The 25,949-nt window shown below is 49.6% G+C and overlaps 7 protein-coding genes across 7 annotated transcripts; 4 read left to right on the top strand and 3 right to left on the bottom strand.

Moving 5' to 3' along the window:
* Positions 1 to 363: 363 nt before the first annotated feature.
* On the top strand, positions 364 to 2,064 carry M430DRAFT_124745 (hypothetical protein). The gene is made up of 5 exons (XM_024861925.1): positions 364 to 651; positions 698 to 858; positions 930 to 1,356; positions 1,410 to 1,469; positions 1,521 to 2,064. Exons 1-5 carry the CDS (start codon positions 398 to 400, stop codon positions 1,600 to 1,602), a joined length of 984 nt encoding a protein of 327 aa, XP_024718953.1. The 5' UTR covers positions 364 to 397; the 3' UTR covers positions 1,603 to 2,064.
* M430DRAFT_143450 (hypothetical protein) lies at positions 1,765 to 3,058 on the bottom strand. The gene is made up of 3 exons (XM_024862825.1): positions 2,797 to 3,058; positions 2,444 to 2,674; positions 1,765 to 2,395 (listed from the first exon to the last, which is right to left on the bottom strand). Exons 1-3 carry the CDS (start codon positions 2,948 to 2,950, stop codon positions 2,085 to 2,087), a joined length of 696 nt encoding a protein of 231 aa, XP_024718952.1. The 5' UTR covers positions 2,951 to 3,058; the 3' UTR covers positions 1,765 to 2,084.
* Positions 3,059 to 3,378: 320 nt separating this feature from the next.
* M430DRAFT_29537 (hypothetical protein) lies at positions 3,379 to 5,498 on the top strand (the record flags this gene model as incomplete). The annotated part of the gene is made up of 6 exons (XM_024865884.1): positions 3,379 to 3,382; positions 3,500 to 3,556; positions 3,611 to 3,652; positions 3,769 to 3,852; positions 3,905 to 4,180; positions 4,234 to 5,498. The coding sequence occupies 6 exons, from the start codon at positions 3,379 to 3,381 to the stop codon at positions 5,496 to 5,498; spliced, it is 1,728 nt and encodes a 575-aa protein (XP_024718951.1).
* A 784-nt stretch (positions 5,499 to 6,282) lies between these two features.
* Positions 6,283 to 11,936, bottom strand: M430DRAFT_143446 (hypothetical protein). The gene is made up of 3 exons (XM_024862824.1): positions 11,589 to 11,936; positions 7,080 to 11,531; positions 6,283 to 7,025 (listed from the first exon to the last, which is right to left on the bottom strand). Exons 1-3 carry the CDS (start codon positions 11,928 to 11,930, stop codon positions 6,501 to 6,503), a joined length of 5,319 nt encoding a protein of 1,772 aa, XP_024718950.1. The 5' UTR covers positions 11,931 to 11,936; the 3' UTR covers positions 6,283 to 6,500.
* Positions 11,937 to 12,198: 262 nt separating this feature from the next.
* On the top strand, positions 12,199 to 14,874 carry M430DRAFT_20872 (hypothetical protein; the record flags this gene model as incomplete). Its single annotated transcript, XM_024864389.1, has 5 exons — positions 12,199 to 12,390; positions 12,472 to 14,023; positions 14,092 to 14,285; positions 14,340 to 14,569; positions 14,616 to 14,874. 5 exons carry the CDS (start codon positions 12,199 to 12,201, stop codon positions 14,872 to 14,874), a joined length of 2,427 nt encoding a protein of 808 aa, XP_024718949.1.
* An 11-nt stretch (positions 14,875 to 14,885) lies between these two features.
* Positions 14,886 to 15,332, bottom strand: M430DRAFT_36167 (hypothetical protein). The gene has a single exon (XM_024866882.1). It carries the CDS (start codon positions 15,325 to 15,327, stop codon positions 15,103 to 15,105), a length of 225 nt encoding a protein of 74 aa, XP_024718948.1. The 5' UTR covers positions 15,328 to 15,332; the 3' UTR covers positions 14,886 to 15,102.
* Positions 15,333 to 16,656: 1,324 nt separating this feature from the next.
* Positions 16,657 to 25,500, top strand: M430DRAFT_106096 (hypothetical protein; the record flags this gene model as incomplete). Its single annotated transcript, XM_024861055.1, has 1 exon — positions 16,657 to 25,500. The coding sequence occupies one exon, from the start codon at positions 16,657 to 16,659 to the stop codon at positions 25,498 to 25,500; it is 8,844 nt and encodes a 2,947-aa protein (XP_024718947.1).
* Between the last annotated feature and the right edge of the window lie 449 nt (positions 25,501 to 25,949).

Raw genomic sequence — 25,949 nt, 5'->3', positions numbered from 1 at the left:
TGGAGGATCAATCACTCGGTGGTAAGGTAAGTTGAAGATCGCGAAGGTCTAGCCGCAAATGGGGGTTTACCGAATGCACGGCATAACATTGTCCATTTTATGCAGGAGCCTCGTACTCTCTTTATTTTTATCCCACGGTACGAGGAGCCATGATACAGTATCAATCAATAAGTAGTAACTGGACACGATAAGCAAAGTAATTATGACCCTCTGGTTGGCTTGTAAGTGTAATCCAATACACGTTGAAAGCATGGACATTTCCCCACATTGCCTAGAACCCTACTCCCGTGGCCTTTCCTCTCTATCCCCAGTTTTTTAACGTCATCATAACCCTAATACAGCTGCCCCCAGGCAATCAGGACTCGTAATTGACTTTGACAAGTTCCCTATCTGAACCATGGATGAGGCTCAAACTCTATTAGACCCTCTCGCAGAGCTAGTAACTACATACCATGAGTTGAATGGCTCAATCATCCCAGAGCTCTCGGAATGTCCCTCCGCCTTAGAATTTATGCGGCATGTCGCCCGCAACAGACCTTTTGTTGTCCGCGGCGGGGCTGCGGGGTGGAAGGCTACCAAGACTTGGAATGTAGCTGCATTGAAAGACTTGCTGACGGGTCAGAGTGTCAACGTTGCGGTTACGCCTGAAGGGTGAGTACTTCATCTTTCCTTTTTCGGGCCAGAGCTGATGAGTTAGAAATGCGGATTCTCCGACCAGAAATGAAGAGGGGGAATTGATGTTTGTAAAACCGTGGGAAGAACAACAGTCTTTTGAAGAGTTCGTTGATTTTGTCTCCAAGCAAGAACTCAGCAAAGTCCCTGTAGAATCTGTGACAGAAGTCAGATATGCCCAAACTCGTGAGTTCCACGTGCTGGATCCTCTCCCCTATCTAAAGGCTCCCTAGAATGCTAATCGAACTCTTGCCTAGAAAATGACAATCTCCGCAATGAGTATGCTACCTTATTCTCGCATGTTGAAAGAGACATACCCTGGGCACGCATAGCTCTGCAACAAGCTCCTGAAGCTATCAACCTCTGGATCGGCAACTCTCTTTCCACAACTGCACTTCACAAGGATAATTACGAGAATATATATGTCCAGATAATTGGGCAAAAGCATTTTGTTTTATTACCTCCTCTGGCTTATGCTTGCGTCAACGAACGACAATTGTCTCCAGCTTCATACAGGCGGAGTGAAGGTGGAGGATTGAAGATGGTGAAGGAGGATGGTGAGAAGGTCCCCTTTGCTACGTGGGATCCTGATCAGGAGGGAAATGAGACAAGTTATTCAAAGCTTGCGAAACCGATGAGGGTTACGCTGAATCCGGGTGATATGTTGTATTTGCCTGCTCTTTGGTAAGTCTTCCGTGAGGCAACTAGATGAGAAGAGTGGCTCATGATAGCAAAAGGTATCACAAAGTGTCACAGTCCTGTTCCGAGGAAGGTATCTGTTGTGCTGTTAATTACTGGTGAGTCTTGTCAAGGTCGTTTGATCAAAAGATGGGTGTTAATGAAATCAGGTTTGATATGGAGTTTGGAGGCAGCTTCTATCCGCTTTGCAACTTTGCTCGGAGTTCTGCGCTGGCAGCACTCAAGACTTGAAGCTTCTAAAGATTGAAAGAATCCCGAGGCTACGTTCATGCGTCGAGGATTGCAAGGATACTGGATACGTTGTGTAAGTCCTCCAGAGGGTATACATCAAGTAGAAGAAGGATCCTCTCGCTACAGATCCCGAACGAGAGGAATTTGGACAGAATCACGGGGCTACTCATTGTGCCAACAAAATTGTGACCCATTTGTGTGATAGAATGGATTGCGGTGCAGAGTGCTTCGTCCACCAGGAGCGCAAGGAACTTAGGATGCAGAATGGTATTTTCCAAAGAGGATCGCGATTGCTGAGAAAAGTCCCTGCTGTATAAATAAAATACCTTGCAAAGCATTCTTATACATTCCCAGGGCATGATTTCACGTCATGTTTCACCACATACAGCTGATAGTTTGCAGGCGCTAATCGGGGTTTGTCAAATTTCTATCTATTAGTACAATTGTTATACAAAGAGTCGTTGACCAGTAACAGAAACCTCTTATTTTGATTTCGTTTCGTTTTCAACTTCCCTTGCCTCCCCTCGTTCTTGAGCTCGCAACTTCTCTATGCTCTCATCAATTAAGGCAATCTCTACGTTGACTCGTAGAAGCTTCTCCTGTAGCATGTTCTCGTACTCGCTGTCTGTAAGGACTTTCATCGGGCTCCATTTCGAGTTCAACCATGAACTCTTTTTGCTCTCTGAAGCCTGAGGCTCCGCATTTCGAGCATCTGCTCTGTTATATAAAGTTTGTCCCGCTGCTCCACACAGCGCAAACATGATGGCGCCGGGTATTATGTTCTTTGGACCCCCTAAAGGACAGATTAGATAGCATATTGACGTGGAGACGGGAAACTTACGCAAAAGCCCACCGGCTGTTCCACCAACGCCTCCAGCTATCGCGCTTGCCGATACCTTATCCCGCGGCGTGACCTTGTCTTTACCCCAGGCCTGGAGAACCACTTCCCTTGAGGCTGTAAATGCGCTTCCCAGAGTGAACCATTGAATTCCTGATGCCAATGCAAACAACGCGGGGGTAGTGGTCGATCGAAGTATCCCAGCAAACGTTCCAACAAGTATTCCAGACATTCCTACCATTAAAATCAGTACTGCTTCGCTACCAAGAATCCCATGATCACGTGCAAAGCGTTGGAGGGGGGAGAAATGAGGCGCTTGAAAGAATGCGGGATAGTATTGAGGTGATAGAGCATACCAGAGAGACCACCAACTTGGAGGGCGGGCCATACAATGTCTAGAATTTCAGGAGGTAGACCATTCTGAGATCGGCGAGGATCCTTTTCTCCGTTTGCTCCGTCTCCTGTCATATCGGCCGCCACCTTTCGAACCGCACAAGCGTTTGGTTGCATGTCTTTCGAGGACAGGTCGATTTCCCGGAGCGAGTCACAGGCGGGAGAGCACAATCATGAATGAATTGTGATTCCTCCCTCAATCAGTCCAGTAGATATACCTAGAACTGACGCAGATTGGTGAACATTGATTGACACTCGTATCTGAATTTAAGCCGCAAGTGTTGTTCCCAGAACTAGCCGCCGTAGTCCGCATTCGGTAAAGCGCACAAACCCCTGTCAAAATTCAACCTAAAGGAATTATCGCACTTTCAAAACTCAGACCGCAGAACTTTATCGACCGCACACAATCAAGTTCACTGAACTTGATCCGACAACCTACGAACCACCGACGACGTAATTGAGGGATACTCTATCCTTCAATCTTCCCGAAAGGACAAGGCGCAAGACCTAGGGCTCTCGCGCAGTGTCCCAGAAAAACCGCAATCATGGGTATGTGCTCTCTGCAAACATTTTCGATCTACCTTCGATCTACCACGTCGGACCCAATCAACCCCTTCGCGGCCATCCATTGTACTATGAGCATTAGCTAATTCGACTGTCGCATAGCTCCAAAGAAGAAGGAGCAGCAGAAGATGTCCCTCGGGGCTTTTCTGACTGACGAGAGTAAGCTCCGATCTAGCAGCCTTAACCCCGTGGACGAATACTAATCCCTTGCAGAGATGGGCTCTTGGGCTGATGAGATGGAGGATATGCCAGTCTGTAAGTGTGCATTGCTACGCCCTGCAGATACCCTTACTAACAGCTCTCTTTGCAGCCGGTATGCATCTGACGAATGCAGATCTCCAAACGGAAACATTCGAAGCTAACTGTAGCAGACTCTCGGCCGACTGGTTATGGATCGAGTGAGCGCCGCACCTACAGCTCTACCACGGGCACGTATGGGACCAGCAGCATGGGAGGTCAGTTGTTCTCTCGCCTCATTACCTCCATTGGTGCTGATTGTTCACGCAGGTTACTCTGTCCGTGAGGAACTTCCATTGCCCGACAAACCACCTTATACCGTCCATCTGGGTAATCTATCCTTCGACGCCACCATTGGAGATGTCACGGACTTCTTCGCTGGATGCGAATGTACCAATGTCCGAATTATCGAGGATAAATTGGAGATGAAGCCCAAGGGGTTCGGTTATGCAGAATTCGCCACGCTGGATGGCTTGAAGCAGGCTTTGACCCTTAATGGCAGCCAATTTCAAGGCCGTAACATTAGAATCAGTGTCGCCGATCCACGTACGTCTTTCGTACCTCCTCTTGCATACCTGACTAACATTTCCTCTTTCCAGCCAAGGACCGAGACCGCCCAGACGCAAGAGAGTTCGGTGACTGGAGCAGAAAAGGACCCTTGCCAGACCTTCCAACCCGTGGCGATCGTCGTGGAGAACGGGGAGGCTTTGGATCCGACTTTGGCGGCCGTCGGGAGTACGCAGAAGGAGATGGTAAAATTCGAGATTTCGGGAACTGGGAGCGCAAGGGTCCTCTTTCCCCTCTTCCTCAACAAGAGCGAGGACTAAGAGATGGGGGTCGCCCACGAACCATTGATGGTCCAAGGGGTGATGGTTTCAGAGATCGGAGAGCATCCCCCGCACAATGGGGCGAGGGTCGCGCACAAGGATCGCAGGATGGAGGTTCAAGACCACCAAGACGTGAATTCCAAGAACGACCGCTTGTTGAACGTACTCCTACGGCTGCTGAACAGGATAATCAATGGCGTGCAAAGATGAGACCCGACCCGCCTTCTGTGAAGTCTCCTGGTCCATCTCGAGATGGCAGTGAAGCCCCTTCCTCTCCTGCGGTGTCAGCTGCCACACCGACAACCCGACCGAAGCTGAATCTTGCCAAGCGCACGGTCTCCGAAGCCCCCGAGCAACCATCTCCAGCATCGGTATCTGGTGACGCTAAGGCTAGCCCATTTGGTGCAGCACGACCCATTGACACCGCTGCCAAGGAGAGAGAAATTGAAGAGAAGCGTTTGGCTGCACTGAAGGAAAAGAGAGAAGCTGAGGAGAAGGCCAAGGAGGAAAGGAGAGAGGCTGCCAGAGCCGCAAAGGCTGCCGAGGCTGCGGCATCTGAGAAGCAAGAAGGCGCCGTGGGAGATAAGAAAGTAGAGGTCTCTCAAAAAGCCGAGGGCGAAGACGCAGCTACCGGAGAGGCGGCGGCTGAGAAGGAAAATCAAAATGGCTCGGTCGTTGATGACCAGGCCGCGAAGCCTAAGGAGACTGTCCGATCAAAGGCATTAGAATCTGGTGCTTGGAGACGACCATCTGGACAGGGTCCTCCATCGGCACCGCGTGGTGATGATATTCCCAGAGGCCCCAGAGGTGGTCGAGGCGGCCGAGGAGTTGGACGCGGCCCACGACATTACGATGAAGGTCGCGGAGGGAGACAGGTCTCAAACGGCAGACCAGCCGCTGCGGCCACCCAAGCTCCCCCGGCAGCTGCTGCTGACCCTGAAGCTGCGGCTCTCGAGGAAGATGGCTGGAGCACTGTTTCTAAGCCGAAGAAGAATAACCGTGGTGGCAATCAAGGTGCCCGTGCTATTGCTTCGTAAGTATTGACGACTTGCGGAGCCTTTTCTTTCGAAATCGATTAGCGACGAATCTGGGCGAGCCTTTGGCATCCTGTAATGATTGGGCTTCCGAATCTTATTACGACTTTTGTGGGATCTCAATCGATACCTGACTGCGGTCCTTCAAAATTCCATCTCTCCTCTACTTGTCGACGACTTTCCTTTGGCGTTTGGATCTTCCAAATAACATGTCTAGTTCTTCGGGCTCGTACCTGGGCTCATCAAAATGGCCTTGGACACCGCGCACATTACAGAACCTGGACGTATGTCACTTAGAAGCATATGGGTGGCCTTTGCACAAACAACCTTTTCCTCACTTGATCTCATCTCGGCATGTTTCCAGCCATGTCCCCTACCTACGAGCATGCCATCACACGTCTCTTTTCGGCTCGCATTGTCACCTCACCCTGTGTTTTTCGCATCATTCATCTTCGTGACGACTCCGTCGGTTGGGCTTGAGGATGGTCAAAAAAGTAACTTGCACTGATCACGGGATGCGATTGCAGGCACAGGCACGGACGGCTTCCTTTCTGCGGCGGCTGGCTGATTGGTCTCTGGTGCATAGAAAGTAAAATGGATGATTAATTTGCCTGCGTGCGTGCGTGCGTGCTTTTGTTTTGTACTTTAAAATGCTTTCAGTAGTGGCAATAGCACTCTTGACAATAACTCTTGACTACATTTTGACTGTGAACAGCGCTCAACGGTAAATCTCCTTTCCTGGCCCAGCATCCCGTTTTGGTCAGGTGGGTAGAACTATTTGAGCAGTCTCGTATCGTATGCTTTGGTCTGCCTAAATACCTTATGAAGTCTGAAGGAACAAGTATCATGGATTGAGAGCATCCATTAGTAGTAGTAAACAACTTTTCACAAGATAGTTGAATAGCTAATCACTACCCGGGACAACTTTTATGGCTCCTTAACTCCATCTATACAGGACAATGAAAACCCCTCTAAAGATTGTGGTAAGATCAAGACACCATTTCTTCACTCCTCGTCATTACCGCCATCGGCTTCCTTCTTCTGGGCCGCGGCTCTAACCCACTCCTCCGCCTTCGCCTTGACCTTCTCCTTGGTCTTCTCATCCCCATTCTCAGCCTCCCACTCACTCCATCTCTTGAACCAAGCCTTGGCACCCTTTGGCTTCAATCCCTTAACTTTAACAACCCTCTCGAAAAGCCCTCTCACAATATCCTTGTCACCTTGCTTGATCTCCAGATCCAACAACTGGTTCCAGATATCCAGTCGCTTAGGGAAGCTGGACAGGAGGCCTTCGAAGATCGTTCTTCCTCGTTCTGGCGAGCCGTTGGGCGATTTGAACTCTAGCGCGGCGAATTTTAGGGTGAGCGGTAGGTGGGTGTGAGTGGGAAGAGATTGGACGGCACGGGGTAGCAGAGCGCGGGCCCGATCCGGGGCGGACTGCGTTCGGTGGAGGAAGTCGGCGTAGTTGTACCACACTGAGGGTGACTGGGAGAATTTCTTGACGAGAACTTGGAAAAGATCATCCGCTTTCTATTTCTTATTCAGTAACCTGATTTCGTGGACGGCAAATGAGGTAGCACTTACACTGTATTTCTCAGACTGGATGTAGATGCTGATCAAATTCTCGTGAACTTCCTGCGCATCGTTGTATTGGCATGCTCGCTTGAAGACCCCTTCGACTGTTTCATCATTGCCATATTCAACCTCAAGGTTGAGCCATGCGGACCAGACGTTGAATTTCTCCGTCTCCTCGCGGATATTGATGGTTTTTATGGCACGCTCAGCTATTTCTCTTGCTTTGCCGAGCTCGCTGAGTTGCATCTGGAACGCCATGTACGAGACCCAAAGCTCGGCCGAATCAGGCTGTCCGAGAAGTAATCGTTCGAAATCACTTACAGACTGCGGACCGTTGGCATCGAGTTCTCCGGTCCGGTCGATCTTGATCTCGGCCTTACGCTTCTTCTTCTTTTTCGGTTTCTCGTCTGTGCTACCAACGGATCCTGCATCTGATTGCTCGCCTTGATCGAGAATATCCGCCGACCAGTCGAATCCGCCTACTTTGAGTGCAGCGACGTCTTTGTCATCAACGTCCTCCATCTCTTGGTCCGAATCACCATTTTGCTCTCCCGCGTTGCTAATATTCTGGACGTCATCCAGATCGATTCCACCACCCTCATCATCACTATCAGAGTCGTCTTCCCCATCTTCCTCATCGCTGGATTCGCCTAATTTGACGCCCTCCATAGCGTCCACATCATCGTCATCACTCTCTTCCTCTGATTCTGCCCCATCTTCGAAGTACGAAGCCTTGAGACCGAAACTGATACGCTTCTTCTCCGGATCGACTTTCAAAACAATGGCTTTGACGGAGTCGCCTTCATCATACAGCTTTTTCACATCGTGTACGCGCTTCTCTGCCATCTCACTCTGGTGACACAAACCACTGACGTTGGTCGAATTATCAATGACAATAAACACGCCGAAATCCTCGACCTTCCGAATTTTGCCAGTAACGATCTGACCAACTTTGATATCATTAAACGTCAGAGGAGGAACGTAATTCTCGTCTAGGACTGAAGCCTTCAAGCTCATTTGAATATGGTTCAGATTTTCGTCCAGAGAGATGATTTTGCCCTTCACAAGCTGGTCCACTTGGAAGCTGGACTTCCAGTCTTTGATGTATAAATCCGATAGGTCAGAGACCCGAATATAAGCTTTCAGATTGCCGCCGATATTGACAAATAAGCCTTTGTCGGAAATATCCTTCACAAATCCGCGTATCACATCGTTGACCTTCAATTGAGAGATAGATGATATCTCAGGATCCTGAACAGGTAGTGAGGAGTTCAGGACCCTTGAAGGTCTTGTAGATAGACTAATTCTCTTGTTAGGGGCGTCGATATCAGTGACACAGACTCGAATAATGTCATTCTTCGAATACTTTGTAGGATCCGCTTCAGAGAAATCGTCAGAAAGGTCCGTGAGGTTGACTGGGCCAGAAACGCTGTCGCTGAGTTGTACCATTATCTGTCTTTCGTTGACCCGGGTGACCTTTCCAGGAACCACCATACCCTTACTCAGATTCTTGAACGTCAAGGCCTCTGATGTCTGTGCTGACCGGGCAGAAAGGTCCAATCGATTGTTCTTCACATCCACAGATGAAACATGAACCTTGATAGCAGATCCGACAGGGAAATTAGATTCGATGTCTCTCAACAAGGAGACGTCATCAGAGAGATCCAAGTTGCGAATACGGCCACGAACGTTTGGAGAAAGGTTCACCCATACGCAATCGGACCCAATATTGTTAACAAAGGCAATCCAAGAAGACCCAACTTTGACTTTGTTCAGAGTGAGGGGTTCTGATGCCGTTTCTTCTTGGTCGCTGGATTTGGCTGATAGTTCAAAAACGAGTGTCTTTCCAGTTCTGTGGGTAATTGGTAGGAAGCGGTGGTTACGAGCATCGTGAATTCCTAGAACACGGACAGGTATAACAGAATTCTTGGAAGCGAAATTTTTCAGGGGTCGCTTGCGATCCTTGATTTGTTCCCATGAATCGAACACCTGAGAGACGTCAATACGTCCCTGGATATTATCTGCAAGTTGGACATTGATCTGTGTCTCCTTGATAGATACGACCTTTGCTTTGGTCAATTTTCCGAGAGTAAAATCGTCAATCGAGGTGATTGATTCGTCAACTGGATTTACAACTGTCTGATCGACACCGACTGATGGCGCTGCAGGCTCCGGAATGAGATTCTCATTGCCCAAATTAGTCATAGAGAGGACAAATCTTTGCAGACCCTGGTCGACAGAGACGATTTTGGCCTCAATAGATTGGAACTTCCTCATACCAAAATCAGGCAGGCGAGCAGCTTCTTCTGGTAATTTGCTCTTCGGCAGTATACCCGTAAGGCCTCCGCCGAACTGAACAAAGACAGCAGTTTGGGCCACGTTTTTAACAAAGCCTTGCACAAGTTTGTTCTCCTTGACATCGTCAAAGCCTCTCAGGAGAGTGCGGTCCTTTGCAGCTTTCACCAGACTTGGCTTGTTTGTCAAAATGACGAGGCGCTTCTGCTCTAGCTTCTCAAGCATCACCAGGTCTGTCAAAACTTGGCCGACTCGGATTTTCTTCAGCGCAGACAGATTTTTCGCATCAGAGCCGTCCGTAAGATGGCCAACTGGGAGAATCGCTCGTAATCCAAGGCCCTGTAGCTCTACAGAGATATCATCATTGGATTTCTCTGTGACGGTTGCAGATAATACCTCGCCAACTTTGAGCTTCTTCAATGCATTTTGTTGTGCAAGACCAAAAACTGACGGATCCTTGCAAGATACAGTCAATTTCTTCTCAGCCTGATCAACATTCAACACGTGAACGTTGACAACCTGCCCAACTCGAAAGTGCTGGCTCGGGTCCTGGATAAACGCCTCACTCATTTCATACACTGGTAAAAATCCTCGTATTGTGCCATAGAACTGGACAACGGCTCCATTTGGGAGGATGTTGACAATGGTACCAGGGCTTTGCATCCCGGCACTGATCTTATCGTATGAAATGAAGGGAGTTGCTTCTGAATTGACCAAACTTTTCTTGAGGGTAAGTCGTATTTGTCGTCTTCTCGGATCCGTTGATAGTACGCGTGCTGTTACAGTCATTCCTTCTCTGAACTTCTTTTCCGGATGAAGAAGCTGAACGTCAGCCATGTGCATCTCTGGCACAAGCCCCGAGATTCCTTCAGCCAGGTTGACTAGCACGCCACCCACACCCGCCGCGTTCACAATGATCTTCTCGATCTTCCCCTTGACCACTTCACCAATCTTCAAATCCTCAATTCGTAGAAATGGCTGTTCCAAGACACTCTGCTCCAGAGAAACGAGATAGATGCCATCTAACGAGTTATATCCTATCACCCTCCCGCGATGAGTGGAGCCTACTTTGTATGGCCCAGTGGATTCCGATAGCGTCTCAATCTTGCCATCTTTGACCCTTGAAATGTGTACAAATCCAGGTACACCCTTGACCCCTAGGTCAACAAACAGACCGACGCCTGATTCGACCTTTTGAACGGTTACGGATTCAACAATCGTAGACAAGGGCAAAATGTCGACGGGTGCTTGTCTGTTGCCATCCTTGGTGGCCTGCTGTGGAGCCAGGGACATGACATGGTCCAGTAATGAGATGCCAAGTTTAGGAGGGTCAGCAGTTGGGAAAGTGCATATAATCCTCCCCTTGACCTTTGATCCGACTTTGTACTTCTTCTCGAGGTCCTTGCCGCTTGCCCCTGCCCCTGAATGCATCAAATCTGCAGTCACATCGACCATACCCATGACCTTTCCGGCAATACCCTTTGGCGTGACGTCGGCAACCAACACTTCGACTGCAGTACCAGGAAGAAAAGCATCAACTGTTGGAGCGTCGCTAAGATATGACGGTTTCTTCAAATTTCCAATCTTCTGAGTATCCGCAGACAACTTTACAATCTTCCCATTAGAGCTGAGACCAGTAACCGCACAGAGGAAGACTGCTCCTTCTTGTATACTGGATAACTCCACCCCATGCCCGATTTCCTTTGAAGACATGAATCCTCGGACATCAGATCCTGGAAGACCTAGATCCATAATAAGGCCATGATCCTCAACGCTGACCACGGATGCCATAAGTGTGCCATTGGGGACGATATTCTGTGGGGTAAGCTCATTATTTGACTGCTGCGGTCGAAGAGATAATTCTATTCGTCTCTTGGCTTTCCCGGAAGTTGCATCGTCGCTCGTAGAAACAACAAATGCTCGAAGATATTGCCCGATCGTAAAGAGCTTAGTCAAGTCGACATCATCATCTTCCTCTCTCTCCTCTCCTCCGTCTTCAGGTTCATTCTCTTCAGCATTGGCGATTGCTTCAATCCGCTGCGTTATTTTGTCCGAAATCGACGTAATAGGAACGTATCCCGTGAGATTATTCGGCAGGGAGAGAGCCACATCGTGGTCATTTATCTGTGAGACTTGACCAAGAACTAAGGATCCTGTGACTATTCTCTATTTTTTTATTGATCAGCTATGGAGAAATTTCAAGGACCATTGCACTGAGCATACCTTATAACTTAACCCCTCGATCTTGATAGCTTTTTCTTCCGGATCTGCTACCTCTGTTCCGTTTTTCGCTTTTTTCTTCGATTTCGATTTTTTTGCCGGTCGTGCAACCTCTTCATTCTCCCCGTCTGTCTCTGCCTTCTTGGTCTTGGCGCCTTGCTGCTCGAACAGGACATCTCGTGTAGCTTCGATTTGAATTTGCTTGTGTTCCAAGGGAGTCAAAACACTTGCGCCTCCTCTTGGAAATGGGGCCTCTTCTTCGCGGAGTTTCGTGATTTTCGCAGGCCGTTCATTCTCAGAATCGACAGGCCGATTCTTTCTCTTCATCTCAGTCATTGGCGCCATTGTGGATGGCAGAGAAAGGTGGAGAATATTTCAAATGTGTTTCCCCGCGAGCAGTCGAGATCTTAACTTTTTTTTCGGGGCCTTGCTTAGTCATTCAGATCTTATCTTGGTTCCCGATTACCCACCTCCAAGGTCAATCAACCCTGGCGAGCCTGTGCTTTCGGCGTTGCTTGTGACATCAGTCAGGCTACCAATTCAACAATATCCATCCGCATGCTGGGAATTACGTGTTGTCGATAGCAACAAAATATCCAGAATTGCAACTTAAATGGGATCCTCACGGAAACGACCTAGAACCAAACCTCCCAGCGTGGAAGAGTCTCCCAACAACACCCAACCGGCCGACGATAGCCCGCCCTCGACCCAAGTGGCGGGTAAATCTAGCAGGGCCACCAAGGCAGAGGAATCTGCCTCCACTCCTTTAGAGAAGATCCGGCCTGAGGGAGACTCGAGTAAGGAGGTAAGTCTGGCGTATGGGGTCGTACCATCGTGGTCAACTTGGCTGCCTCAGCATTGCCTGCTAACGCAGGCCTGCATCTAGATCAAGTCGAAGAGCAGCTGGTATGGCACTTGGCCTCGAAAGTCGACCGCTTCGACCCAGGTAGCCAGGGAGACGATTCTAGCAGACAAGCCGAGTAATGGAACCGCTTCGGCAGATTTGAGTGCCTTTACGCCCAAACGACCTCCAGCAACCGTGGGGGACGGGAGGCCTCCTTCGATGTATCTCGGGAAGAGCAAGGAGACCTCCGATGTCAGTATGGGTGGGACACTAGAAGAAGAAATTGATACGGATAAGGAGAGAAAGACAAACAACTCGTCGTCTGCTGGAGAAACCCCTAAAACCGAGACGTCTGACAAGGCTGAGGAGACGTCTGGCCAAAAGCCGACCCACCCGGAACCAGATCCTGTACAGAAGCCAGCAATATCTTCTGGCTGGTTAGGAGGCTGGCTAGGCAGGCCTGCTGTCCCGCCTTCACCCGCGCCAGATGCATCCATCTCAGTCACAAAACCCGCAGAAGAGTCGCCCGCGGCAGTTCAAGACGAGCCACAGCCAGAACAAACTGCCGCATTGGCTCCGGCAGAAGAGTTGCCAAAGACAGCCAAGACACCTACAGCTTCAACGTCATGGTTTGGCCTGTGGTCTACAGCTGCACCTTCTACTGCAAAGGAAGCGTCAAAGGAAGCGCCAAAGGAAGCTCCAAAGGAACAGATTCCTGTCAAAATAGACCAGAACGACGGTGATACTGTCATGGAAGATGCACCTTCAAAGCCTAATACCGAACCGACAGCTGGGTCTAGCTGGGCATTCTGGTCTACAGATACGAGTAAAAAGACCGCAAAAACCCCAGGAAAATCTAAAGAAGTAGGTCAGCTTGCGGTCGCTGGCGAGGTATCCCAAAACCAACCAGAACCCGCAAAGGCCCCACCTGTTAAAGAAGAGAAGAAAACCCGGCCAAGTAAAAGGGGAAGAACAGTGTCCGTCGAGGTAGACGAAACCTCGAAAAGCACGGCACAACCAGAAGCAGCTTTAACAAAAGTCCCTTCGACGCAAACCCCAGTTCCTTTAAAAGTCGCTCCTCCTAATCTCATCATACCATCGGTGAGAAACACATATCGGCTGATGGAGAATCCGTCAATTCTTCAACAAATTGCACGTTTGATTCTTCACGGCCAGCAAAAACCTGTGAAACATGTTTTCTTGGCTAAGGAATTACCGAAAATCAAAAAGGCCATCGCCATTGGCATTCATGGTCTCTTCCCAGCACCTCTGCTACGCACAGTTATTGGCCAACCCACAGGTACCTCAGTTCGCTTTGCGAACCATGCCGCAGCTGCCATAAGGCGGTGGGCCGATCAGCATGGCTGTTTCGATTGCGAGATAGAGAAAGTTGCGCTTGAAGGCGAAGGTAAAATCGCTGAACGTGTTGACAATCTTTGGAAGCTGCTTTTGAATTGGATTGAACATGTCCGCAAGGCCGACTTCATTCTGGTTGCTTGCCATTCACAGGGCGTGCCTGTGGCTGTGATGCTGGTAGCAAAGCTTATCGAGTTCGGTGTCGTGTCAACAAGCCGGATTGGTGTATGTGCAATGGGTAAGTTTTCAGAGACAACATAAGCTGGTTGAAAATGTTCGGATATTGTAGCTGACTTGTGGGTTCAGCTGGCGTTTCCCTGGGGCCATTTGCAGACTACAAGTCCAGACTTTTCAGCGGTTCCGCTGGAGAGCTCTTTGACTTTGCAGACCCAGAAAGTGCGGTGTCCAAGAAATACGAAGATGCCCTCCGAATTTCAATGAAATACGGAGTGAGGGTCACATATTGCGGTTCAATTGATGACCAATTGGTCTCTATGGAGGTTCGTCTATCACGAGACTATTCGACGTCAGTCACTGATATCGTTGCTTCACAGTCCTCCATCTTCTCCCCTGCTAGCCACCCTTATATCTATAGAGCCGTTTTTGTTGATGGCCGCATCCATGCTCCAAATTTCTTATCACATTTAATAGGTTTCGCTTTGAAGTTGCGCAATCTCGGCGTCTCTGACCACGGCCTCATCCGTGAGTTATCAGCGCCTCTGGCGGGCAGTTTATACACAGGTGAAGGCCACTCGAGATTGTACGACGATGAAAGAGTTTATGAGTACGTGGAACCCCCTCGTCTACCCAGTGCCATCTAATGATCATAGTCTCGCCGTCGAGTATGCTTTAGAGACGACTTCGGTGGGAGACGTACCTCTTGAAATCAAGAAGTACCAGATACCTACGAATAACAATCCGTATGTCCTCCCATGGATTATGCGGGGGTTGCTGGAGGAGGACTTCGTCAAGACGGAGCTCGACACGGAAGTCACGGAACTACTAAAGCAATTCGATGAATGGAAGCCGGCTACAAAGGTGTTGAAAGACGTGAAGTACCGGCTGGAGGCTGTTAGGTCCAAGCTATGAGACTTGAGGAAGGGAACGGCGTAGGTATAATACACATTTGGGAAAGCGGGTGCCTCGGCGTTAAATGATATTTAATAGAAGCGCCTCGAGCGAGGAAGGATACCCGCAAGCGGTAGAGAACAGACAAAATTTCAAGTCCCTGCATACTACTACTGTATATTGAACGCGCGTGTATGCGACCAGCACTGCAGAGATGGGGTCTGCAGACTCCAGAGAGTCAGACGCGGTTTAATTATGGGCCCCCTTTAAAGAGATTAGTTCCGCTCTAGGACAACAGTTGGGTTGGTCAACTTGGTCTGCCCCATTTCTGGGCTCGGGCGAATAATCACTAGGTGCTGGGATGCTGGGACGGCAGCACCCTATGTGCAACCGCTGTGTGAGCCGGACGGGAGTGGTCGGGAATGAGCAGTCCTCGGATATAACAATAATAATAGCAAAGAAAGTAAACAGCATAGATGAATGGATGGTGCCAGCTTTCGTGACCCTACATCTGCGCATCTCAAGGGATTATTGAGAAGTAGTTGATTGACGTTGGGTTGGGAAAGCAGAAAGGGGACGTGCTGTGGGCGGCGCAGCCTTGGGACGAATGCAGCCTTGGCGCTTACATAAGGGAGCATGGGAAAAGCCATATAGAAGGGAAGATGACCAGGTTCTCTCGGGGAGAGACAGCCGCGGCGGGGGCGTCTGGCTTTGTAGGTACGGCTGCATTACTCCGTAAGCACAGGATGACGAGTTCGGAGCTGCAGACAGCTAACAGTTATTTTAAGCGTGGCTTGAATTGTTTCTCCTATTCAGGACGTCTTCGGTTGCCAGGAGTTGGGACAGGAGGGGCATCCTCTACTCGACGGGGGTCCTTTGATAACAGGAGGTACTGGCCATGGGAGTCTCGAGGCCAGGTCGTTGATGGGATTCAACTTTCAAGCAATTCTGCAAGGATCCCAGGGGTTCTCACTCCGTACTGTTGCTGCTGTGCATCACTGCATCTATACAGACAAGCTTTCAGTCCAGTCCAGTCTACAGTCTAGGTACCGAGTTCAGCCTATGTACACAATGGCATGGGAGAGGAGGATGTACATCAAGTTACCAACGCTTTTCATCACACTACTGCCCGGCCCTGTCTAGCCAGTACTAATGTCCCGACTCCCAAGACAACCATGACATATCCATATCTTTGCCCTTCCCAAAGTTCCCAGCATTGTCGCCTCAGCCCGTCTTAATCAGCACGCCGCTGGTGATAACCATAACCGCAGTTGAAGTACCTCTCTATCTCTCTCCCCTAGACCTTCTTCGCCACAAGCGTCAACGCCGTCGACGCAACAATCCGTCCCTTTCTAGTTGTGACGCCAGCGATCTTGCCTACAACCTACTAATAAAAGCGTCCCGCTGTACCGAGCACAACCGAAACCAACAGACAGTACTGTCACTCTGCTCCCCGGTCCTGTGCCGTATACTGATGCTCTATTCCCTTCTGCAGATCTGTTTAGAAGTCGCGCTCCCTCATTTGCTTTGGAGCATGGTGATTCACAACTTTCCTTGTGCGCGTATCCAGTACAGCTGGGTTTGAGAGCACTGTTTACGAAACGACACGACCAGAGAAGCTGTCGCATGACGAATGCTAAAAAAAAAGTGAAGGGAAAAGAACGACGCGACCAGCAGCAAATGGCAGCTCTGTCAACGGACCCCGCAATCGATTTCTAGGTCGCCTTGAAGAGCTTTTGTCCTTGTTGTCACGGCCCACGACAAAAAAGAGACGCTGCGAATGGCGTTGATCGACAAAACTCCATGGCGCTCCTAAACCCGACCTTCATCTTCGGGGTCCTCGTCCTCCTGTACCTGTCTTCGTTCATCTTCTTCGCTATCCTTCGGATCCTGACGGGAATCTCCATTCAGCGCATTGGCTACTTCTCGCTCAAGAGGCTCGCATACACTCCGAAAGATGGCACGAAAATAGAGATAAGAGGCTTGGGCCTGAATCTACATCGCCCGACCTTTGCACAACCGACATGGATAAGTGTGGTTCTGACCGAACTCGCGATCACGATCGATTTGAAGGCTGCAGATAAGACTGGGGATACGGGGGAGGATGGCAATGGCACGGCTGAGGAGGCTGCGGGCCGGGACCGCGAAGACGAGCCCAAGGGAAAGCCACCGCGGAGTGCCAGCGTCAAGCCCCAGCGCAGCAAGAGCTGGGAGCATCTCACGAGCATAAAGGAACGAATCAAGCGCCTGCATCGGAATATCAATTGGATACGAATGTTGGATGTGGTGGCTATAAACACATCGGTTACGGTGGCAGATGTAGGCCAGGTACAAGTTGGAAGCTTCACCTTGGCTGTGGACACGCGGCGCAAGATGGTTGATAGGGCCAGGATGTTCTCCCACGTCAAATCGCCCATCAAAGATCAACGGCCAGCGGAATGGATGCTCACGGTTCGTAGCGTCCTCTTCACTCCGGAGGGTCGAGAATCGCTGGAAGTGCTCGATCAAGCAACGCTCAACGTCCACGGTTTACTATTCAAAGAACTTGATGGCCTTCGGGATGCAGCTATTTCTCTCAAGTTGGGGCGGATACATATACCATACGATGATATAACCACATGCATAAAGCGATTCAAGGAGTGCCGACCCGTTCAGCCTCAAGTGGGCGGAAAGCCAAAGTTTGACGAGATCGCAGTGACGGATCTCTTGGAAGAGCTCGATCAGCCTGGTAGCCAAGATGAGAAACTTGTTCAGACAGTGTCGGACTCGAAGGAATTCGTGGGCTCAGTGCTTCGAGGTATTAAAGAGGTGCAGTTTGCTGTTAGCTACGTTGGATTTACGAAGAAGATCACATCTATTCAACCTCACGGCGCGCCCCTTTACCTCAATGCATCTATGAAGGAGGTCGGTGTAGACTTGCATCGCCTTGACCCCAAGTCACCCGCACATCGGATGTACTTCTCACCTAAAGACATTGCTCATCAAGCCTTAGTTGCAGCACTCTCGATTGCCGTGGGCGTTGCTGATGGCCAGGGCAAGTCAGATAGACTCATTTATGTCCCAATGGCCACCACAACAGTCCGGACAACATTGCCCTCGAAGACGGTTGAATTCGGAGAGGACAACAGCGCAGACGAGCGGAATGCTAACATGTTGTTCGCAAACGTGGTCATCACATCCCCCTCTGTCGACCTGGATCCTAAGCATCTTCCTCTTGTGCTAGCCTTGTTACACCCAAAGCCAAAATCGAAAAAGGAGCCAGCATCTGGGCGGCATCTTCTCTTGTCACGCCTTCTGCCAAAAGCCAATGTTAAATTCTCCATGCATGAACCAGTCATGCGAATCGCTCTCCCTCCGGTCGAGAGTACCGCAGATGAAGGCGACTTTGATCTTATCATATCCTCCATATCCTCCGTCTCCCTGGATATCGAATCCTCACATTCTGCCGTCGGGCAATTGCACTACGCCCTTGCATCAAGTCTGAGACTACAGTCACATGATTTCTATTATCAGACATCTTCAGGGGCGCGCTACGATTTGCTAGAGATAGAGTCTTTGGAACTGAAAGTTCACTTGAACGCCAATCCCGAAGTATATGTTGTCGCTACATGTAATCTACAGACCTTTTCCATTCACATGATCCGTCCAGAGATCAGTAAGGGTGTTCGACAAATAGTCCGTCAGTTACGGCTTAATGTCGAACCAGAGAACAAGCCGCGTAGAGCATCCCGGGATCCAAATTTCATCAGAGCCATGCCTCCTTGGCTACTACATTTCCAATTTCAAGGCTCGGACTTCAACGCAGAAGTTGCCGGTATTGATGAGGATATATCTCCTGCCACACGGGGTGTTGCATTGCAGTTTGAGTCATGGACAGCCGAGTATCGTGCCCAGAAAGCTGATGCCGTCGAACGGCGACCATCACGGCGCCGAACAAACAGCCGGTCCCTGACACCAGATCCAGATCTGTTCTTAAAAATGCCGCAATCACCAAAGAAGAGAAAACAGCAACGTCCTACCGATGGCAGGCGCTTGGCCATTCATGTTCGTAATCTTGAAGCATTTGTCGTCGAATCCTGTGAGAGATGGGAGTCTGAACCATTTGTCTCCATGCCACGGTTCGAGGTCGCACTATCCACCTCAAGTGATAACCAAGGCCCCATTTTCCACGTTAACTCTGTCGTCAAGACCCTCCTGATCCAGTATTCGCTATATCGGCACTATTCCTGCGGCATTGCGATAACAGTGCTAAAGAAAGCTTTTGTCAAGACGAAGGCTGACGAGGAGGAAGCCGAGAAGGTCCTAGCAGCTAAGTTGCAGTCAGATATAGCTGACCGCCTATCGCCATCAAGATCTCCTGATGAGTTATCTGCCAAAGATTCATCTGAATACTTTCCGGGAGGCCGACAGTTTGTTACGGTAGATTTCAGGTCAACTTTAATACAAATCAAAGCAAGCATGCCTTCCGATCCGCCGATGATGCTCCAAATTTATGGCCTGGAAGCGGGCCGTCATAGATGGAATGCACCGTTTCTTCACGCCAAATTGACTCGTCTATACGCCGAGGCTCCAAAGATGGAGCGGATATGGGCGAGAATGGTTAGTATCAAATCCGCCCGAGTCGACCTCCGCGAAACTAGGCGGAAGCAACCTTCAGGAGAAATGCATGATGAAAAGATGATCGACGTGCATACGGAAGCCATACGGCTGGCGGTCCCTCATCAACTAATTTTACACAAGGTGTTTGATAATTTTATCAATACCCTCAAGTCCGTACAGCAGCTCCATCATCGCTTTGCCACTGGGACAAACGAATACATACTTGAAAAGCATCCCGAGGGCCCAAAGCATATACCAAAAATCTCAGTCCGTAGCAAAGCGCTGCTATTCGAGCTGGAGGATGGCGCATTTGAATGGAAGCTTGGCATGATCTATCGGACTGGTCTAATTGAGCAACAGCAGCGCATTGCTCGCGAGGAAGCCTTTAAGGTGAAAGCCAAGAAAATGGAAGACGAGGAGCTGCGAAAGGATTCCTCCAGATTTCGCAATCGGTCAGCACATCCACGTGGTCGGAGTACGCAAAATGATCAATCTCGGCAGCGAAGCAAGAGTGAAGATTCCGATAGCAGACATCGTTCGCGATCCCGTCGTGGACGTAGGATGCGGTACGACCCCGAAGGAACTTGCGGAATCAGTGGAAGCTCTAAGATTTCGGTCTCGGAAGCTCACGAGAAACTGCTGCGACACAATGCGCAGAGTTGGAAGAAGCGGATTGATACTGTTTTTGGTCAGGCGAGAAACAGCATGAAAGATCTTCGAGGGGTCTTCTGGGGCCCAGATGAACTTCCTGAAGATATGGAGGATGAGGAAGACATCCTCCAAGTACCCCAGCGTCCCGGATTGATGGCCACTTTAATCAGCGACCTTCACATTACCCTCGACAAACCGTCGTTCCCCATGAATCAGTTACCCCTGTTCCTTCACCGGATTGGGAAAGGCATGCCTCACGATACTCAGTACACGCTCTTGATACCTATGCATGTCCAAATCGATATGGGAGAGGCTCGTATGACATTGAGAGATTACCCACTACCTCTCCTGCACATCCCTGCAATCAAACCTGGGCAGTCGCCTAGATTACCTGCCTGGTCTCTCAAGACAGATTTCGTCATTGCTGAGGAATTTCAAGGGATCGAATCTACGCGACATGTCAAGGTTGATATCGTACCGCCTGCACATCTAGACCCGGGGAAATCGAACGTAGGTGGATTCGCTATCGATGTGCGAAGGACAGTATCTCCTGTGAAGACTTACTCCGACATAAAAATCGACATCAATACTGGCTTGCCTACCCGCATCACATGGGGAGCATCATATCAACCTACAATTCAGGATATGATGATGGTTATCGAGACTTTCACTAAACCCCAGGTAGACCCATCAGATAGGACAGGTTTCTGGGACAAGATCCGTCTCAGTTTCCACTCCCGCGTCAGCGTTGCGTGGAAGGGTGATGGAGATGTCCATCTGATGTTGAAGGGAACTCGTGATCCTTATGTGGTTACTGGGAATGGTGCAGGTCTCCTCATGTGTTGGCAGAATGATGTTAGATGGAACATCTGTCAAGATGAGGATCCGCGCAAATTCATGACTGTGGACAGTGGTGAATACATTCTTGCAATACCGGACTACAGCCACCAGGCTCGTGGTTCAGATCTGCAGGGACGGGATCGTGATGATGATAGTGTAAGGAGCATTGGTAGCTTCAAACGCGGGGCTGCATTTAAAAAGGTTATTATGAAGCTCTCTGGCAATGTTCAGTGGCGCGCCGGTTTAATGTTTGAGAGAAACGCGGGTGGAGGAAAGCGCTCATTTGAGTTTGAGCCTCATTATAAGGTCGTCCTGAAGGAGCCGCAGTATGCAAAAGCACCTCCCGGACAAGAATACGACGCTTTCAGGGGCTTCAGAAGTCACCACATCCACATGTCAATCGCTGTCAAAGCCCCGGTCGAGCGCGAGTGGAATTTTTCCAATACCGAACAATCAAAAAGCTACAACACGGTGCATCTGACACCGCGCTTCTTTACCCATTTCTTCGCTTGGTGGTCGATGTTCAGTGGAACGATGTCACTTCCCATACGTCAAGGGACACTGTGGCCGGGAATTGAAAAGTCAAGCAAGAAGTTTGGCAGACATCTTGCCACTATCAAATATAGCCTCTTGCTTGCCCCACTGTTCCTCAGTCACGTCTACAAGCACAAGGATGCCGAGGACTATGCAGAGGATGTCGTCTCTGCCACTGGGCTCAAAATGAGGCTGGATAGCTTTATGCTCGACGTACACCAGCGGCGAGAAGAATTTCATACTCAAGACAGAGGGAAGAAGACTCAGGGCAAGACAAGTTCAATGAAGATGCACCAGGCTCAATTGGACTTGCTGTCAGCTGATATCCGGGCGATATCGGCGAGTATTGCTGGGACTACGCCAGAAGATCTTCGAAAGGCTTCAGCTGCTAGCACACTTATTTCACAGCAAGAGCTAGTACCCACGGATCTCTCCCAATTCGAAATACCCGATAATGATTTTACTTGGATTGATATGGACGATTTCGTTGAATTGGACTGGATTCTTCCATCCGAAGCAAACCCCGAGACGAAAATTATACCTCTTGCATACGCACCTCGCTTCACATACTTCCGTCAAACAGAACATGGCGATACAATTAGTGGTGATCCAGATAGAACTAGTCCTTTCGGACATGAGCCAACCCACTTTTGCATCATGAGCAAGGATGATGACCCTCGACGTGTGCAAGCTGAGCTGATCCAACGTCGGTTAGATCAACTTGAAGAACACATGGAGACTCATACTCGGAACTTAGGAAATGTCGAACTCAGTCATCTCCAGGACGAACATAATCCCGCTCTGAAGGCGGAGTTGGAGCAGATGAGCAGGCATCACCAGGTTTTGAAAGACAAGAAAGCTTTCCTTGAAAGCATGCTGCGCCGGATGGCTGCGCGTGTGCAGACTAAGAATAAACGCCCGGTCCCTGACCCTGACAGTGACGAGGAAAGTTCACCGAAGGAGTATAACACGACTTCATCGGAAGGCCTGGACGGCGATCCTTCAGCGGACTTCGTTAGTGACTTCGACAACCGTTTTGTCATCCACAACATGCATATGAAATGGAACAACCAGTTGAGAAACATCATCCTCCGCTACATTCATCAAGTCAGCCAGCGACGAGGGTTTGTGTACTATCTTTCGAGACGAGCTGTCAAGTTCATTCTTGATATCGTGGAGGAACAGAACAAGGCGAAAGCGGCGAAACCCAACGCACCCCAAGCTAACGGAGTCAACATCCCGAAGCCAGCAAGCTCTCCTGTCGATAGTGAAGCTTCGCGGGAAGTGGAAGACCGCATCAAGGAGCTTCTCGCCGATGGGAAGAACTTCGTCGATGCGGAGGATTCACAAAGCCAAGAACCCAGGCCAGGACGCTCGAGTGATGGTATTGATTCAAACATCTCCGAAGGTTTCATACCTCAGAATACTTACCATCTCCGTCTAATTGCACCGCAAATCCAGCTTCAGAGTGACAAGAATCCCAAAGCTGCAGCCTTGGTCACTGCAAAGGGAATGGAGTTGAAGGTTGTCGAGATCATGGATAAAGAACGCATATACGATGATGTCAGTGGTCTTGTACAGCATCGGTTCTCGGTAGAGATGGACAGCACCCAATTCTTTGTCACCCACCAGAAATTCTTCTCTTCTCAGTTGCTATCGTTGTACTCCGGCAGTCATTACGGTACCCCTGCTGGGTCTTTCTGGCCTCCTTGGGTCCCAATGGAGGTAATGTTTGATTTCCAGATTGATCCATTCGGGTTTAAGCGCATTGTGCAAAAGACTTCGGCCAGTTTGAGGTACGACAAATATAACACTCTGCGCCTCAAATATAGCGACGAAATCAATCGCGATGGAACACATGCGGCGGGCCCAGAGAACGTCGAGAGTAGGATGGATCATCTCTGGGTGGAGTTCCCCCAAGTCCGGGCGATATGCGACTCATCACAATACTACGCGTTGTATATCATTGTCCTCGATCTACTTATGTACAGCGAGCCTCTAGAGAAGACCAGAAGTGAAAGATTGGAGAAGATCATGCTTGCTTCGGACTTCAGCGACCTACGTGGTGCTCCGGAGATGGTCATCCGCCTGCAAGAACGGATCAGACAGCTAGATGAGATCAAGACCCAATTCCAGATCAACTCCAAATATCTCGACCAGAAGGGATGGGAAGATAGGCTTATGCTTGACAAGGATCTTACGAGCTGCGAGGATGAGCTCTTCTTCATGATGAAGGCCATTACGACCTCTCAGCGCAAGCATGATGGAACACAGAGCAGCGGTCTCCTCAGATGGAACATCTCGGCTTCGCAGATCGTTTGGCATCTGATCCGTGACAACAACGAACCACTTGCGGAATTCCAACTTGAGAATGCCGAATATGATCGTACTGATAATTCTGACGGTTCTCATCTCAATCTCATGTCGATTGGGAAGATCGTCGGGCTTAATCTACTCTCAGATGCTGTCTACCCCGAGATGTTTGCGCCTTATTCGGACGGTGAACGTGGAACGTTCCCTGAGGGTGGTAATCAACAGATGCTGAGAGTTTATTGGTACATGCTCGAGGCAATTGCTGGAATCCCCGTGATGGACCATTTCGAAATCAATCTCTTTCCGATGAAGATCCAACTTGAGCGCGAGATCGGTAAAAAGCTTTTCGAGTATATCTTCCCGGGTTCCGGTGAGGAGAAACCTGGGCCTGGAAAGAACAAAAACCCTTCTATGCTGAAGAAAATGTTGCCCGTTGACGATGTAGATGAGGAAGATGATGACACGACTACCGCGCTCGAATCTAGCTCCATAAACGCCAAGAATAAAAGTCTTGCTCCTCCAGACAGTGCGCCAGGCACAGCGGCAAGGTCAGGCTCTCTGGAGCTCCGCCTGAAACCAACAATGACCTCCGAACAACGCCCCAGCACTTCCGCAACTCTAACTCTCAGGTCGAAGGCTGGAAGTCAGCTTTCGGGTAACGAAGGCCATCATTTCAAGTTCTTCCATTCAAATACCATGAATTCATTAGGCTCTTGGTCGGTTTCATCCAAGACAAAGAACGCTTCAACTGATAGCTTGCCATCAAGCCAACTATCGCGTCCAACACTTGGCCGAGCGACAACCTCCTCATCAAACGTCGAATCGATTTCCAGTGGTCCGAAGCGTTTCCCTCTTGGACGGAATGCTAAGTCGAAGGAGAAGCCGTCTGATGATTTGTCCAAGATGATGGATCGTGCATCTAATTACATGACGCTCGCATATGTCAAGATTCCCAGCGTGGTCCTCTGCCTCAGTTACAAAGGTAAAGGCGAACGAAATATCACGGATGTGCATAATTTTGTCTTCCGCCTTCCCATGATCGAGTATCGCAACAAGACGTGGTCGAATCTCGATTTGGCACTCGCCCTCAAGAAAGATGTTATCCGCGCCTTGATATCTCACACGGGTGCTATCATCGGCAACAAGTTCAGCAAGCATCGTCCTAATGCTACGCAGCAGCATCGGTTGCGGGAGCTTGCTAACAGCAGCACGTTACTGGCGCCTTCAAACTATGACTACGACAGTAGCGATGCCAGCACGTTTGGAACGAGCATAGCAGAGTCAGGTCCCTCTGAACCACGAGGCTCCTTCGCTTCCAGCGGTAACCGTCCCAGCACCGCTTCCAACAGCATCGCATCCCAGCGTTCGAACGGCCGCAGCAATCGTCCCAGCACCGCCTCCAACAGCATCGCCTCGCACTATTCCGGGCGCGCGCAAACCTTCCCCCTATCCATGACGGCCCCCGGGAACAAAGAAGAATCCATCGCAAGCAGCGACATGAACAGCGCGTCCAGTGTCAAAACGGGGCCTGACGAAGACCGGCACGGCTTTATGGCGAACACCTTGCACCGGCTCAAGAAGATGAAGAGCGAGCCGCAATCGTTACCGTCTCCAGGAGATCAGGACGATAGCGAGGACGCGCACTCGACGAAGCGAAAGACGAAACTCTTGCTTGGGAAGAAGACTCTGAGTCCATGGAGTGATCGTTGATGTCTTTGTCTTATTTCCTGGCGAAATATTTACCTTTTAAAAATTCTACCCGACCATCCATCCGACCATCCTCGCCCGCTATTTCATTTCCTCTTCATCTTCTTCTTCTTCTTCATTATCACACACCTACCTTACCATACATGCATATACCTTATATCTTATATTTTTCATTCCATAGACCCCATTCCTCCTTTCTCTTCCCTTCCTTCCTCCTCCCCACACCCCCTTCTCCCATACCACATACCCCACCTACCCACCCACCCACCATCTCCCTACCTCTCACACACTCATCAACCAACCAAGGAACGGGAAAGGAAAGGAGAAGATTCGCGATTCATTCACAATCAAACGAAAAACGAGCGAGGTCCGGCGTTATTCGGAGGCGGCTTACGGTGTCAGGGACCCGTTCTTTTTTTTTTCTATATATCTTTTTATTATCTTATGGAATG

The sequence above is a fragment of the Amorphotheca resinae genome (assembly GCF_003019875.1).
Source record: "Amorphotheca resinae ATCC 22711 unplaced genomic scaffold M430scaffold_9, whole genome shotgun sequence".
Taxonomy (NCBI): domain Eukaryota; kingdom Fungi; phylum Ascomycota; class Leotiomycetes; order Helotiales; family Amorphothecaceae; genus Amorphotheca; species Amorphotheca resinae.
This window is presented reverse-complemented; position numbering and strand designations above follow the sequence as displayed.

Excerpts from the sequence above, each read along its gene's own strand:
- M430DRAFT_124745 (XM_024861925.1), top strand. The coding sequence starts at position 398 with ATGGATGAGGCTCAAACTCTATTAGACCCTCTCGCAGAGCTAGTAACT. Across the intron at positions 1,357-1,409 it reads TTGTATTTGCCTGCTCTTTG|GTATCACAAAGTGTCACAGT; the intron begins GTAAGTCTTCCG and ends TGATAGCAAAAG. Across the intron at positions 1,470-1,520 it reads TGTTGTGCTGTTAATTACTG|GTTTGATATGGAGTTTGGAG; the intron begins GTGAGTCTTGTC and ends TAATGAAATCAG.
- M430DRAFT_143450 (XM_024862825.1), bottom strand. The coding sequence starts at position 2,950 with ATGCAACCAAACGCTTGTGCGGTTCGAAAGGTGGCGGCCGATATGACA. Across the intron at positions 2,675-2,796 it reads CCAAGTTGGTGGTCTCTCTG|GAATGTCTGGAATACTTGTT; the intron begins GTATGCTCTATC and ends TTTTAATGGTAG. Across the intron at positions 2,396-2,443 it reads AACAGCCGGTGGGCTTTTGC|GGGGTCCAAAGAACATAATA; the intron begins GTAAGTTTCCCG and ends TCTGTCCTTTAG.
- M430DRAFT_143446 (XM_024862824.1), bottom strand. The coding sequence starts at position 11,930 with ATGGCGCCAATGACTGAGATGAAGAGAAAGAATCGGCCTGTCGATTCT. Across the intron at positions 11,532-11,588 it reads TCGAGGGGTTAAGTTATAAG|AGAATAGTCACAGGATCCTT; the intron begins GTATGCTCAGTG and ends ATAAAAAAATAG. Across the intron at positions 7,026-7,079 it reads TCCAGTCTGAGAAATACAGT|AAAGCGGATGATCTTTTCCA; the intron begins GTAAGTGCTACC and ends AATAAGAAATAG.
- M430DRAFT_36167 (XM_024866882.1), bottom strand. The coding sequence starts at position 15,327 with ATGCTGTTTACTTTCTTTGCTATTATTATTGTTATATCCGAGGACTGC.